At 36.9% G+C, this 14,285-nt stretch overlaps 1 protein-coding gene across 3 annotated transcripts in view; it reads right to left on the bottom strand.

The window, feature by feature from the left end:
- Nucleotides 1-14,285, bottom strand: part of LOC126297774 (KICSTOR complex protein SZT2-like) — a 710,838-nt gene that overhangs the window by 299,914 nt on the left and 396,639 nt on the right. For all 3 annotated transcript variants that reach the window (XM_049988949.1, XM_049988951.1, XM_049988950.1), the window contains exon 23: nt 3,173-4,171. In XM_049988949.1, coding sequence (XP_049844906.1) covers nt 3,173-4,171 — 999 coding nt within the window. The remainder of the gene's footprint in view (nt 1-3,172; nt 4,172-14,285) is intronic.

Genomic DNA, 14,285 nt, shown 5'->3' with positions numbered 1-14,285 from the left:
TAAATTCAAAAGTTGCCTTCTTTTTCTTGGAAGTGATACATGTGTAAACTGCAACCACAAATGATGATGTCAAGAAAATGAATAATATGGTATTGGCCAATCAGTGACAATCAAACATTATGATCAAAAGAAACAATATGATACATTTTGCATGAAGAATTAAGAATGTGATAACTAAGTGCAAGATAGCCTGTCCGGTTAGCTGTGCAGTCTAACGCATGGCTTTCCGGATTGGGAAGGAGCGCCTGGTCCCTGGCACAAATTCGCCAGTCTGTGGGTGGTTCCTATGCAGTTTTCCATCTGCCTCAGCGAATGTGGGCTGATTCCCCTTATTCTGCCCCAGCTACACTATGTTGGCAATTGCTACGCAAACAAGTTCTCCACGTACACGTACATCACCATTACTCTACCATGCAAACATAGCGGTTACAGTTGTCTGGTGTGAGACATTCCCAGGGGAGGGGGGGGGGGGGGGGTTCCACCGGGGGCAAAACCACACAATAACCATGAAAGAGTGGTTCAGTGTGGAGCGGCGGAGGGTTGAAGTGGACTGCAGTAGTCATTGTGGGGTTGTGGACAGCTGTGGCTGCAGCAGGGACTGAGCGTTTCTAGGCCCCGGTTAACATACAAGACAATACAAGTGCAAGATGGTGCTTCACTTGCTGAATGTTAGTAAAAATCAAATGCAAAAACCTACTGCTCAGTATTGACCTATTTGAATTAGAATCCTATTCACTTGAGCACCAGTTTATTAGTACAGATGGGACTACCATATTACACCACAAATGAAACAGCAATCACAGCAGTGAGTGCAAGCCAATGCCATGCTAAAAACAGAACACAACTTCATCTCCCATAAAGATAATGTCCAATGTTTTATAGGGCGCAAAAGGGACTATCATTATTAATTGGTGCACAAAGAAAAAAAAATTATGCAAGTGTTTTGAATCAGCTGCAGAGAAACAAATGAGAAATGGGTCTCGATTTCAAACATGGGGAAAAAAGTCATCTCATCTACTATCAGGACAATGCAGCTTTTTCACTAAGGTGCTTCAGCATTGACAATACTAAGGCACTTAAAGTACTAATTGTTGCAACATTAAATATGTGCAGCATATTTTACTTCCTCTGACTTACACCCATTTTGATATTTAAACTGGCTTTTGGCTAGAAAATGTTTAGAGTACAATGAAGCACTAATAAACATAAAACACCATTTTTGCATATGGTTTAGAACTTTGATCCAGGATGGAATCCATCCATTTGAGATTTGTTAAATAAAGTGTGTTTCGCTAACAGTTTAAAAGGAAATTACACTGAAAAGTGAGTTACGAGGGTTGTACCAAGACTAAGATTCCCAATTTTTTTTTTTCAAATAGAAAATACTCTTTATTGTTATTAATTTATACATTGTTGAAAAGCTTAAACTTTTTTCTATTTTTCAACATAGTCTCCATTTTTTCAACACACTTTTGAAGGCAGTGCTCCAGCTTTTGTACTCCTAAGTCGAAGAAGTCTCCCGCCAACCCAGTTAGGAAGTGTGTGATCTCTGCTCATACTCCATCGTTTCTCTTAACACGTTTGCCACCTAACTGTTGCTTTAGCTTGGGGAAGAGGTGATAATTGCTGGGGGCTAAGTCCTGCCTGTATGGGGGATGGGGCATAACAGTCCACCCAAATTACTTAAAAAGCTCGTGTTTGACGAGTGACTTGGGGTCGAGCATTGACGTGAAGAAGCACTATTCCCTCCTTCACTCATCCTCTCCAGCGATTCTGGATTCCTTGCCAGAGTTTGGTCAAAGTTTCACAATATCTGTATGAGTTTACGGTCATCACAGGTTGCATGAAATCGATGAGGAGTACCCCTTCCAATCCCAAAACATAATAGTTGCCATAACCATTCCTGCCAACTGCATTTGTTTGAATTTCTTTGGTGGCAGTGAACTGGAGTGATATCACTGATGAGATTGATGTTTTGTTTCAGGGCTGAAATGAAACACCCACATTCCATCTCCCATGTCGATAGAGTCCAACAACTTCTCCTTGTTGCCTTTCCCCTCACACTGTTGAAGAAACTTGCAAGTGCAGCCAAGGCATTGCTCCTTGTGTCCATCAGTCAGCATCCAGGGGCCCAGTGAGCATACACCTTGCAATAACCCAATGCTTCTGTTAAAGTTCTTTCAATTGTGCTATGAGAAGCTTCAGGAATGTGTTCAACAAGTTCACAGACAGTGACCCTCCAATCTTTGAGCAGCTCACTGTTGATTTTCTGGACAATTGCATCCAAAACCGTGGGTCTTCCACTCTGTTCTTCATTGTGAACTTCCGTGCGATCAAAAAAAGCCCTGCACCATTTGCGGATGTGCTAAATGGATATGCACTCTTCACCATAAGCCTCAGTCAGTTGCTAATGAATCTTCACGGGTGGTAACTTCCTGCTCGAACCTCACACTTGGTGGGATTGGCGATCAACACTTCCATCTCTGATGGGTGCCAAGCCAGCACTGAGTGACGTAGCGAATCACGAACGGGCAGGCTGAAGAGTGGGGGAACCACTGCGCATGGCACTGTCATAAGATTTAGCCTAGCACCTTCCCTTGAGGCTGTAGCTTATTGGGAACCTTACTTTTGGTACAACCCTCATATTTTATCAAAGAACAAAAAAACATTCACTATAAGAATAAAACCTTTCCCTTTAGTCCTTGAAGGCAACTTGATGCATAGTTAACAATATCAAACTGGACACAGATTAACTGTCAGCTTGGAATATTACTGTCAAATCTGCATTGAGCAGAAAACAAAATCAGGCCACTAGTAGTGTTCAAAGAAACACTATGAATTTTGGTATTGTACAACAAAGATACTCGCTTTCATCAGATAATGACTAGATATATGTATCCTGGGCTTCATCTTCTTGCAACAATGTTTCCTCTCATTTCTATGTTCTCTTCTCTTTGCTTTCTGTTTAAAAGCCATTGTTGATTGCAACATTTCTGACTTCAGTGCTTCATTTTTAGAACTACTGCTGAACTAGTTTGTAGTTTTCAGTATTTATGAACAGTATTTCTTACATCTAATTCTATTCATACTTGATACTGTTAATGTGTAGAAAAGGCATATTATTAACAAAATTTCGAGTGTTTATGAAGGATAAAATGAATTATAAAGTTACCTAAAGTAGAATCGGAGTCTTCAGATTTTGATTCTGAATTGGAGTGTTTGTAACCAGTTTCATCTGTTTTCTTGCTCTTTATATCAAATTCACAGTTTGGAAGATATTCACTTGTCAGTTCAGCTTCTATTTTACGCCTCTGATCATCATAAATATCTTTCACTGCTTTATTAGCAGAATCTTTATACACTAGAGCTTCCATTAAAACAGAGAGTGAGCAGTCATACATATAGACTGGCAATGTAACTGAACCATATACAGGTTTTCGCTCCTCAGCACTACTCTGATTCTTTTCACTAGTTGAATTAGATGATGGTTTTCTTTTTAGCAATGGTATCTCATCAGCCTTATGCAATAATGTTTTCTGTTGATATGAAACACCCATCTTTGAGCTACTGCTGTTCTCTCCACCAGAATGCTTATTCCTTAGCACCGAATCATCAGTGACAGCAAGATCTTCAGTAAGTGATCCTGTTTTTAAGAAGAGTTTATATGGTATGTCACGTACTGTTCGCTTTGTTACTGCATCCAGAGAACTAGCTCGTATACGAAATGGTGTTTCATTGAGAAAGTCACAAGATGACTCTCCACTAGCCTGAAGTTTTAAATGAGCTATATTGCCATGGATTTGTGAAGCATCACATGATGACCTACGAGACAATGAAGATGCTGGAGTAGTTGCTGTGACTGAGGAACCACCAGCTACTTTTTGCGGAATATCTACAAGTGAGCTAAGCCTGTCCAAACTTGAATATATGGCACCTTTCTCATTAACCCTTTGTTCACTATTTGAAATACTGGCAAGTTCCAAATGTAAATTTTCATCTACATTGTTCCAGATGTTTACCGCCAAGGTGTCTTTGGTCATCCAAATATCTCCTGAAAGCATGAGATTTTTCAGGTCCGTGTATGTAGCCGGCACAAATGTCAGCATTACATGTGTAACACTTATCCCTTTCAGAAAACATCTCCACTTTGGAATGGGTATTCCATCAGAATCTGAAACAAAAAATCTCTTATTACAAGCAGAACATCATTTCACACACACACACACACACACACACACACACACACACACAGTATTACTCTGGCTTTAATAATACTATTATCAGTAATATTATGTTAAAAAAGACATATTTTGGAACAACTGATATCTCAATTTTTATACCACAAACTATCTTGTATGTATTGCAGTGAAATAATAGAGGTCATATGGCAAGAACTGTTTAAAAAAAGTACTTGAAATATGTCATATAGACAGTTCAGCACATCAGCAGTGCCCATGTAAAATCTGTGAAACATGTAAGGAACTATATTAAAGAAGAAAGCCATTATTACTCACTACCTCGGGAGACATTATCTGAATTAACAGCTGTAAGGGGAAGAAAGCCACTGACAGAAGTTTCTTTTCATTACACTCGCTCACAGTTTTCTACTGTGTAGATTCTGCAAATCTGGGGAAGGCAGAGAGGCCCAGTGACTTGGGCAGTTCAAAAAGATGATACAGTCACAAAATTTTCTAACACATTTTGCTATCCTTCTGCACCTCTTCAGTTTGACATCTTGAAACAACTTTGCCAGCAGATCTTGATAATATTCAATGGGATTGCTCTGTGTTTTTTATATCATCTGTTATGATAAGACTGCAAGAAATTTGTGTCACTTACCCTGAAGATAAATGTAATCTGACAACTATTCTTGTAAACATAAACCCACATAGTTATATGACTTTCTTTCATTTCTGTACCAACATTGTGAGACTAACAGTTCTCCACAAGATAGAGCAACTAAAAATGTCAGTTTCTGTGTTCTTGCTTCCAGGTGTGACCTCCATTCTTCCAAATTTTACAGAAGTGTACGTTGTTATAGATTGTCACCCAGTGTGGCGTACGTTCTATCAACTACAAAATCATATCATAAAAGACACCTCTTCTACTTCTACTTCTACATCTAGAGACAGCTCCTCATTCCCTTTCTTGTTCAACTCACAACCAAGGTGAGGGGAAAAGAGCTGTCTATATGCTCCTGTATGAGCCCTAATTTCTCTTATCTTTTCCTCACAGTCCTTACATGAAATGTGTGTTTGTGGCAGTAAAATCATTCTGCAGTCAGCTGCAACTACTGGTTCTCTACAGTTTCTCAGTGGTGTTTTTCAAAAATAATATTGACTTTCCTCCTGGGGTACACATTTCAGTTCATGCAGCATTTCCATAATATTCATGTGTTGATCAAACCTACTGATAGCAAATCTAGCAGCATGCCTTTGAACTGCTTCGAGCTCTTCCTGTAATTTGACCTGTTTATGATTTCAAACACTAGAGCAGTGCTCAAGAATGGGATGCACAAGTGGTCTGTGCATGGTCTCCTTTACACATGAATTACGCTTCCCTAGAACTCCCCCAATAAGTCAAAGTCGACCATTTGTCATTCCTACTACTGATGTTATATGCTTTTTCCATTTCGTATCACTTTCTGGTGTCATGTCTAGACATTTAATCAACGTGGCTGTGCCAAGAAACACACACTAATACTGTATTTAAACATTACACGATTTTTTTGCCTCTACTCATCTGCATTAACATCAAGTAGAAATGCTCTCCAAGTCAATCTGTACAGACCTACAGTCGCACAATGCAGATACTTTCCAGTACACTACAGTATAATCAGCAAACAGGAGGAGATTGCTCCTCACTCTGTCTGTCAGAGAACAAGAGCAGTCCTTTCATACTTTCCTGGGGCATGTTTGATGTACCCTTGTCTCTGATGAACACCGATCATCCAGGACAATGTACTGGGTTCTATTACTTAACAAATCTACGAGAAGTTATTCCATGTGCTCAGATCTTCATTGACAGTCTACCATAGGACACTGTGTCAAACTCTTTTCAGAAATTAACTAATATAAAGTTTCCCTGTTTCCATTCACAACTGACTGACAAAATATTGTGTGATAAAAATGGCAAGTTGAATTGTGGACAGAAACTTTTCTACTGCAAAGAAATTTATTATATTTGAACTCATAATATTCTCTAGAATTTTGTAGCAGATGACTGTGGGTCCATTCTTTTACCCTTCTTATACATTCTTATACAGGAGTCAAGTTGTTTTTTTGTTTTGTTTTGTTTTTTGTTTTTACTTTTTAATGCTGGCGGGCAAATGATTTGTCCTAAATGTAAGCTAAGTATGGAGTCAATGCCAAAGAGAGTACTCTCTGTAAAACCAAACTAGGATTCTGTTTGGACCTGGAAAGTTATTTGTTCTCAACTCTCATCACTTAAAACTGTGTGCTCAGACTCCTCAGTATATAGCCATGAAAATTCACAACACAATAAAAGGGTGTGACATAACGAATATATTTTAAAAAGCAAGTTACATGATTTTCTAATTGAATTGTACTACTGCTATGTGGTAGATTTCATGAATGTCGAGGTGATCCTTTGAGCTGGATCCCTAAAATGGAATAAAAATTTATGATAGTTATAGTAGATGTAAATTTCAAGTTATTAAACTCTCCACAAAGTATTATGGTAAGTGTGACAAAATTTTAAATAAGCAAATTGAAACCTTAACATGTCTCTTGTACATCAGACATATGTTCTGAAATTGTGTACATTATGAGATGAATAAAACACATTTCACATTGAGCTCTTTAAGTTCACATGAATTTCAGTTAACTTTTTCCTGTCAAGATTCTGCTTTCATTTTTGAACCTAGAGCACAAAAACCTCTGTTTCCTAAGTGTCTTCTCTATTTTGTTATGAAATCACAGTGTATCTTTTCCATCCTAAATACAATTACTTGGGACGTAATTCTCCAGAGCATGACTTACAATCAGTTTACACTTTGCCCATAATTCCCTTATGCCATTATACTGGAACCAAATGCTGCCCATTCATTTTCTAAGTAGGATACCAAAAATTGCTTATCATCTGTTTGCAGCATAAAACTATTCTAGCCTTCTTGATCAATTTATAAACTTCAGAAACCATTGTTTCTATGCTGATGTCATGATCACTAAATCCTGTCTTTATACTGACACTGTCGATAAGGGCAGGACTGTTTGCAGCTAGAAGGACGTGTAGGTTGTCAAACTAGCACCTCAAGACAGTTTGGAAAATGTGTTGAGAACTGTTATTGGGTGATCTGGGTACTCCCACAATTGCAGACTTTATTTTAATGACTCTACAATTGTTAAGGTGGAACTGGGTGGCAAGTAGAAGCATCTGATAGTAACTTTATTTCCCGTAGGGTAGTTAGTTGTGTCCTGATAACTTTCCAGTCAGCTTCAGTTTTGACCTCAACAGATACAACATTTTTATCACTTGCAACAAATGCTCCCCATCCTGTGGCATCTAACCTGTCTTTTTCATATATGATCCATGTCTTGTTAAGGTTTTGGAGCTTTCTACTTCGGGTTTCATCAAGCTTTCAGTTCTGAGTTTATTTTTAATGTGATAGCTTTGCTGGAGGCCACCTAATTCAGGGACTGTTAGGACTGCTTCGACAATTTATTCTTAAAATATTGACATTCAAAGTGTCTTAATTTGCACTACCAAATTTGTTAAAATTACAAACATTATGTACCAGAAAACACAGTTTGTCACTGATAATAGTTCATTGCATATTGACAGAAAAATAAATTTGAGTACAGGTGCTTATGTTCACACAAATGAGAGACTCACCCCAAAACTTCTGTCAAGCAAGAATTTTTGCACTGAGCTGGGACAAATGATTATGTACATATTAGACACCAAAGAAGTGTCCCCATGTGAGCTGGGACAAATGATTATGTACATATTAGACACCAAAGAAGACTCCCCATGTTCAAAGACTGTTGATTTATCTCTCAGAAATAGTCTACCACTTCATGGTACATCCTCTGTCTCTGTATAACCACTATAACCTCTTCAGCTTTCACTCAACCTTGTATACTGGCAAATTACTTCCACACACAATGACCAGTTAATTAACCATTTCTTTCACCAGTAACTCTTTTAATGCAAAAACTAAACTATAGCACGATGTATTTGGGTAGATAGCAAGCATTGGCAGGAAAACACACACACACACACACACACACACACACACACACACACACACACATTAAAGAATATTATGCTTATGCAATCATTTACAGCCAGTGGCTCCTTCTTCCAGCAGAAGGGTTGAAAGGGAAGGAAAAGGGGTGAAGGAAAATGACTGGAGAGGTTTAGGAAAAAGGTAGATTTTGGAAAAGTCACCCAGAACTGTGGTCAGGGGAAACTTACCAGATGGGATGAGCAGGAAAGACTGATTGTTGGGGACTGCACTGGATGAAATTTGAACACCTGGGAGCTTAAAGGTGGAAGACAGGATAATATGAAAGACAGAGATTACTAGAAGGGCATCGTGCATGAGTTAATAAGTGTGAAAAGCTAAGTGCAAGGTGCAAGGGGGACGGTGAAAAATAGACATGTCAGATAGTGAAAGATGTAGAAAACAACAATAAAGTGAAGAAGGGAGTAGTTACTGAGAAGAAATGCTGAGATGGAAGAAATTGATGTAAATTTCTTTGTTAGAAATTATTGTATGACTTACACATCACTAAACAATGCCATGATGGGTGAATACAGTGGTGTATCTCGTTGCACTTTCATGGTATATGAAACGTGAAAGTATTACCACAATATATATATAATGATTCAGACTTCATGGCAGCCTTCTTTACATTTCATAATGTATCTGAAATGCAGTTAACTGTGTGTAACAATAAAAATTTTCAATTTGTAATGAGACTAACAAGAATTTTTGTGAGTATTTGTAGTTAGAATAACTTAATAGTCAATCATTGTACTAAGAGACTAACCTCTCATTTTTTTCCCGGTATATGCTGATTTTGTTCCTAATGATTTATGGATCACTGTTCAAAATGCTGGTAACTGATCATATAGTTGCAATAAATTTTTTCTGTCAATGTTTTTTACTGATCACTTTCAGTCACCCTGAATGAGCACCAGATATTTGATACTGCTTTATTTTAAAAAGACATGAATTTCAAAATTTAAACACAGATTAAAAAAAGAAAGAAATATAACAGCTTCTTAGTTGCTCCTGGGGAAAAGGTTGTTGTGTAACATAATATGCAAGTATTAGTAATCCTCAAGGGAAAAATTTATTACAACTATATGATCAATTACTAGCACTTCTGAACAGTGCTCCATAAACTATTAGGAATGAGATCAGCAAACAATGAAAAAATTTAGAGATTAATATCTTAATGGAATGAGTGACTATTAAACTATTCTGACTACAAATCCTCACCAAAATTCTTGTTAGTCCCATTACAATTTGAAAATTTTTATCTTTGCACAACTGTTAATTGCATTTCAGATAAAATTATAAAATGTAATAAGGGCTGCCATGAAGACTGAACCACTACCTATATATGTTGTAGGAATACTTTCACATTTTACATACCATGAAAATGCAATGAGATACACCACTGCACACACCCATGATGGCAGTGTTTAACAATGTGAAACTCATAGTACAGTTTAGTTTTTGCATTTAAAGAGATACTGATGAAGGAAATTGTTGGTTAACTATTCACTGTATGTGGAAAGGATTTGCCAGTATACAAGGTCGAGCGAAAGTTGAAGAGCTTGGAAGGTTGTGATGCTTATATAGAGACAGAGGATGTACCATGAAGCGGTAGGCTATTTTCAAGAGAGGACTCAACAGTCTTTGAACATGGAGGATCTTCTGCACTGTCTAATATGTACACAATCATCTGTCTCAGCTCAGTGCACAAGTTCTTGCTTGGCAGAAGTTTTGGGGCGAGTCTCTCATTTGTGTAAACATTAGCAGCCATACTCATATTTGCTTTTCTATCAGTGTGCAGTGAACTGGTACCAGAGAAAATCTCTGTGTTTTCTGGTACCTAATGTTTCTGATCTTAACAAATCTGGTAGTGCAAATTAAAGACACTTTGAATGTCAATGTTTTAACAATAAATTTTCACAGCAGTCCTAACATACTCCCTGAATTAGATGGCCTCCAGCAAAGCTGTCACATTCAAAATAAACTCAGAACTGAGAACTTGATGAAACCTGAAGTAGAAAGCTCCGAAACCTTAACAAGACATGGATCATATATGAAAAAGACAGGTTAAATGCCACAGGATGGGGCATATTCATTGCAATTGATAAAAATATTGTGTCTATTGAGGTCAAAATTGAAGCTGACTGCAAAGTTATTGCGTCATGACTAACCACTCTAGGTGAAATTAAGTTACTATCAGATGTTTCTACTGGCCACCCAGTTCCACCCAAACAGAGGACTGCAACTCAAATCTCACTCAGCAAATAACTTAAGGAGATCATTTCAATTTAACAATATGATTATTATGGCTCTGGAGCCTAATCATCACTTGCCACACAGCCACACCTTAACATATATAACAGCAACAAAAACTACAAGAAATACACACAAGTCAGACATCTGCTTCTGGCTTTGCTGCCCATGATGTGATATTCTTAACGCATTCCATGTGCGCTGCCACAAAAAAATCTTATGCAATCACATGTAGAAAATTAAAATGTGATATCCTATGAAAGAATGGTTCAGATATTCCAAGGCAGGATATAAGAAATGAGCTGACATTAGACTGTAATGTCCAGGAATTAAGTTGCAGACTTACAGTACTGTACGACACACACACCCCTAAATTTTCAGTCAAAGTAAAGGGTTCTCCTGCTACACAGCTGAGAACAAAACTCTAACAAATAAAGAATATACAAGGCTCTGCAACAAAAAATTTTGAAATCCAACACCTGAACTTTATGAAGTATACAGGAACACACCCCTTGTAGTTGACATTCGTAGTTGTAAAAAGTAGAAGACAGCAATGAAGTGGAGCATTTGCTGTCACCCAAACACACACTGACATGCAAAAGAAGATTCAACATAAGCACATAAATTACATATCAACACACAACATAAGCTCGGTACTTGAGACCAGAAACTCAAGAATTTCACAGATGAATTAAATAAACAAAAAATTTCAACAGCAGGGCTCCAAGAAATGAGAAATACAATACAGGCCCCTTCAAATCATAAGGGTAGAGAATTTAAAATGGGAAACTAAGACAGAGCGTTAAAAAGCAGTATCACCAATTTCGAACATGATTTATAGTGAATATAAACATAATAGAGTCAAAATCACCCAGATTTGTAAACTCTGACTTTTAAAACAATGAATAAAAGCTTCACAATTATAAAAGCTCATGCTCCTACAAATGAAAAAAATTGTCTAACAAAAAGAAAGGAAGAGACAGATAAATTTTAGGATCTTCACAAACAAACTGTGAACAGCTAGGAAAACAAAGGATATATAAAGATATATTTGAAAAATTGGATTCCACATAACTTTCCAAACAAGAATGGTCAAAGACTTGTAGAACTCTGCAGAGAACACAACCTTACACCTAAAACACAACCTTACATCTAAAACAACACTTCAAGAGGAAGTCACGTAAACTTAAAACATGGAAACATCCAGACTGGAGGAAGATCAAACCACCACTTAGTTACAATTAAAATCAAATTCACTCCATTAAAGAACAAGAATGGAAAAACTAATAAAACAAGGAGGAACTATGAACCACATCAGTTAATTAAAAATTTAAAATACCAACAAATAACACAGACCATTAAAGCAACAGATGATCTAGAAGAACTGGCAGCAAGTGTCAAGAAACCAGCAAGGAATCTAGCTCCCTTGAGGCCACAAAGAAAACATGCATGCTGGACTCCAGAATGTGACAAATTCCATGAAGAAACACACCACACACGATTAAAGTTACAAGCACAAAAAACAGAAGATAATTTCATCAACCTCAAAAATGAAAGGAAAAAAATCACACAAAACATTAGGTAAATTAAGAGAGGATTCCATAAAGACATAATTAAATCTATAGAAGACAATTATTATCACTAAACCAATTCCAGGAACTACCACAAAATCTTTGGGAAACAACTACAACAGTATGAGCCCCTTACATTAATACTGAAAGATGAAGATGGAAGAAAGGTACACAGTAAAAAATAAAAATAAAAATTATTCTGAAATCATAGCAAAAGCATTTACAAATTGCTGAATTGTGAAGGATCCAAAGAACTCTTACAAATCAATGAAAAAATCCCAATTAAAACTGGACCTAACAAATCAGATTCCCCAACTTTCCAAGAAGTAGAAAAAAAGGGAGGAGGAAGAGGAAGAGGAAGAGGAAGAGGAAGAGGAAGAGGAAGAGGAAGAGGAAGAGGAAGAGGAAGAGGAAGAGGAAGAGGAAGAGAGACGTAGCGAATACCTCCTCCATCATCCATCCACTATGCATGAAGGGGGATAAGAGTGATCTGTACAAGTACAGACGGCAGAGGAATCTCTCTCCTGCACTGCACATGTAAGGTTTCATCCAAGATCCTAAGGAGTCAAGGAGCAACTAGAACAGGATTTAAGTTAATACCAGGGAGGATTCGGACCATAGAGAAGCTGTGCAGAGCAGATCATTAGTTTAAAACTAATTATGACATACTAAAGGAAATGGAACAAAGTTGTAGATTTTAAGGAGGCATGTGACTGTTCCCATACACCATCAGTACTAAAAATTTTAAGGGCTCTACAACTCCATCCAAAGCTAATGAGATTAACAGGACTTCCTCTTACCAACACCAAATCAAAAGTGACATTTAGAAAAGAAATTTCTGAACCATTCATTATAAAAACAGGCCTAAGACTAGACGGCTGTCTATCACCATTACTGTTCAACTGTGCACTCAAATACATAATGAGAGAATGATACAAGAATAACCCACAGACCATAAGAATTGAAGGTGCTGAAAATGACAAAAGTTTGAACTGCTTGGGACTTGATGATGTTGATCTTGTTCTCCTAGCTGACAACATTAAAGAAACCAGGAAGCAAGTTAAATCACAACAAGAAATAGTACAGAAAATTTGCCTCAGAATATCATTAAAAAAAAAGAGGTTCTGCTAACTGACTAACCACTTGCAAACAAAATTGTAATAGGAGTACAGAACATAAAAATTGTTGGTAAATATTTAGGTGACATCATAACTTACAATTTAAAGGAAAAAACCATCAAAGCAAAATAAAATTAAAAATTGAAGAAAGCAAATTACAATACCAAGAACATACACAACAAAATCTATCCATATATGCAAAATTAAAACAATATAAAAAAGTTACACAACCAGAAACAACTTACGCAGCTGAAATCATCGTCAAAACAACCAATACAGCAGAAATTGACAGAAGACTAAAGACAGAATGGAGTATAATTAGGATATGCATAAATAAACAATATCAAGTAAATCGGCATCGCAGAACAGCTTCAAATGGAACAATATACAAGAAAATAAAACCAGTAAAGAACACAATCAGGAAGAAACATATCTCATTCTTTGGACATGTGATGAGAACACCAGAAGACAGAATTAGTAAGGGAACAAAAGGAAAAAATGTGGAAAAGTAAGAGCAACATTAAATGGATCATAGAAATTAAAGAAGATATAAGATAACTCCAAATTACAGTAGATTACCTGACAAGCAAAAGAGAGAAAACCAGATTACTGCAAGACACACAAACCAGACTGCAAAACGAAGATCAGTAAAGGTATTACAAGAAGAGTAATCTACAACAAAGAAAATATCTGACTGAATAAAGATGTATTGGGCAGACAGAAGAGCCAAACCCCTTCATATAATAATAAATTATAATAATCCTTGTATAACCAGTGTACTACTGAACTGTCTTATTTAATTATTATTGAACTGTGTTGTATTACTAAATAGTAACAACTTGTATAAACTTTTGTATAACTGCCTAGAGTGGTCCAATGAAGGCCTTAAAGTAAAACAATTAAATAAATACAGGAAGCTGCAGAAATGAGTGAAGCAAAATGTGGGCAATGCCAAAATCAGGTATGCCTGCTCTGTTGTATGCAGCAATTCGAATCGTGCAGCACCATGAAAATAACTGTGCAGCTTTGGGATAGAAAGGCAACATCTGATGCTATTTTTTAAGCCTCTGCAGATATATTAAATAACTTTTT

Source organism: Schistocerca gregaria, chromosome X (assembly GCF_023897955.1).
Source record: "Schistocerca gregaria isolate iqSchGreg1 chromosome X, iqSchGreg1.2, whole genome shotgun sequence".
In the NCBI taxonomy this organism is placed as follows: domain Eukaryota; kingdom Metazoa; phylum Arthropoda; class Insecta; order Orthoptera; family Acrididae; genus Schistocerca; species Schistocerca gregaria.
Note: the sequence above shows the minus strand (reverse complement) of the source record. Positions and strands in the feature narration are given on the sequence as shown.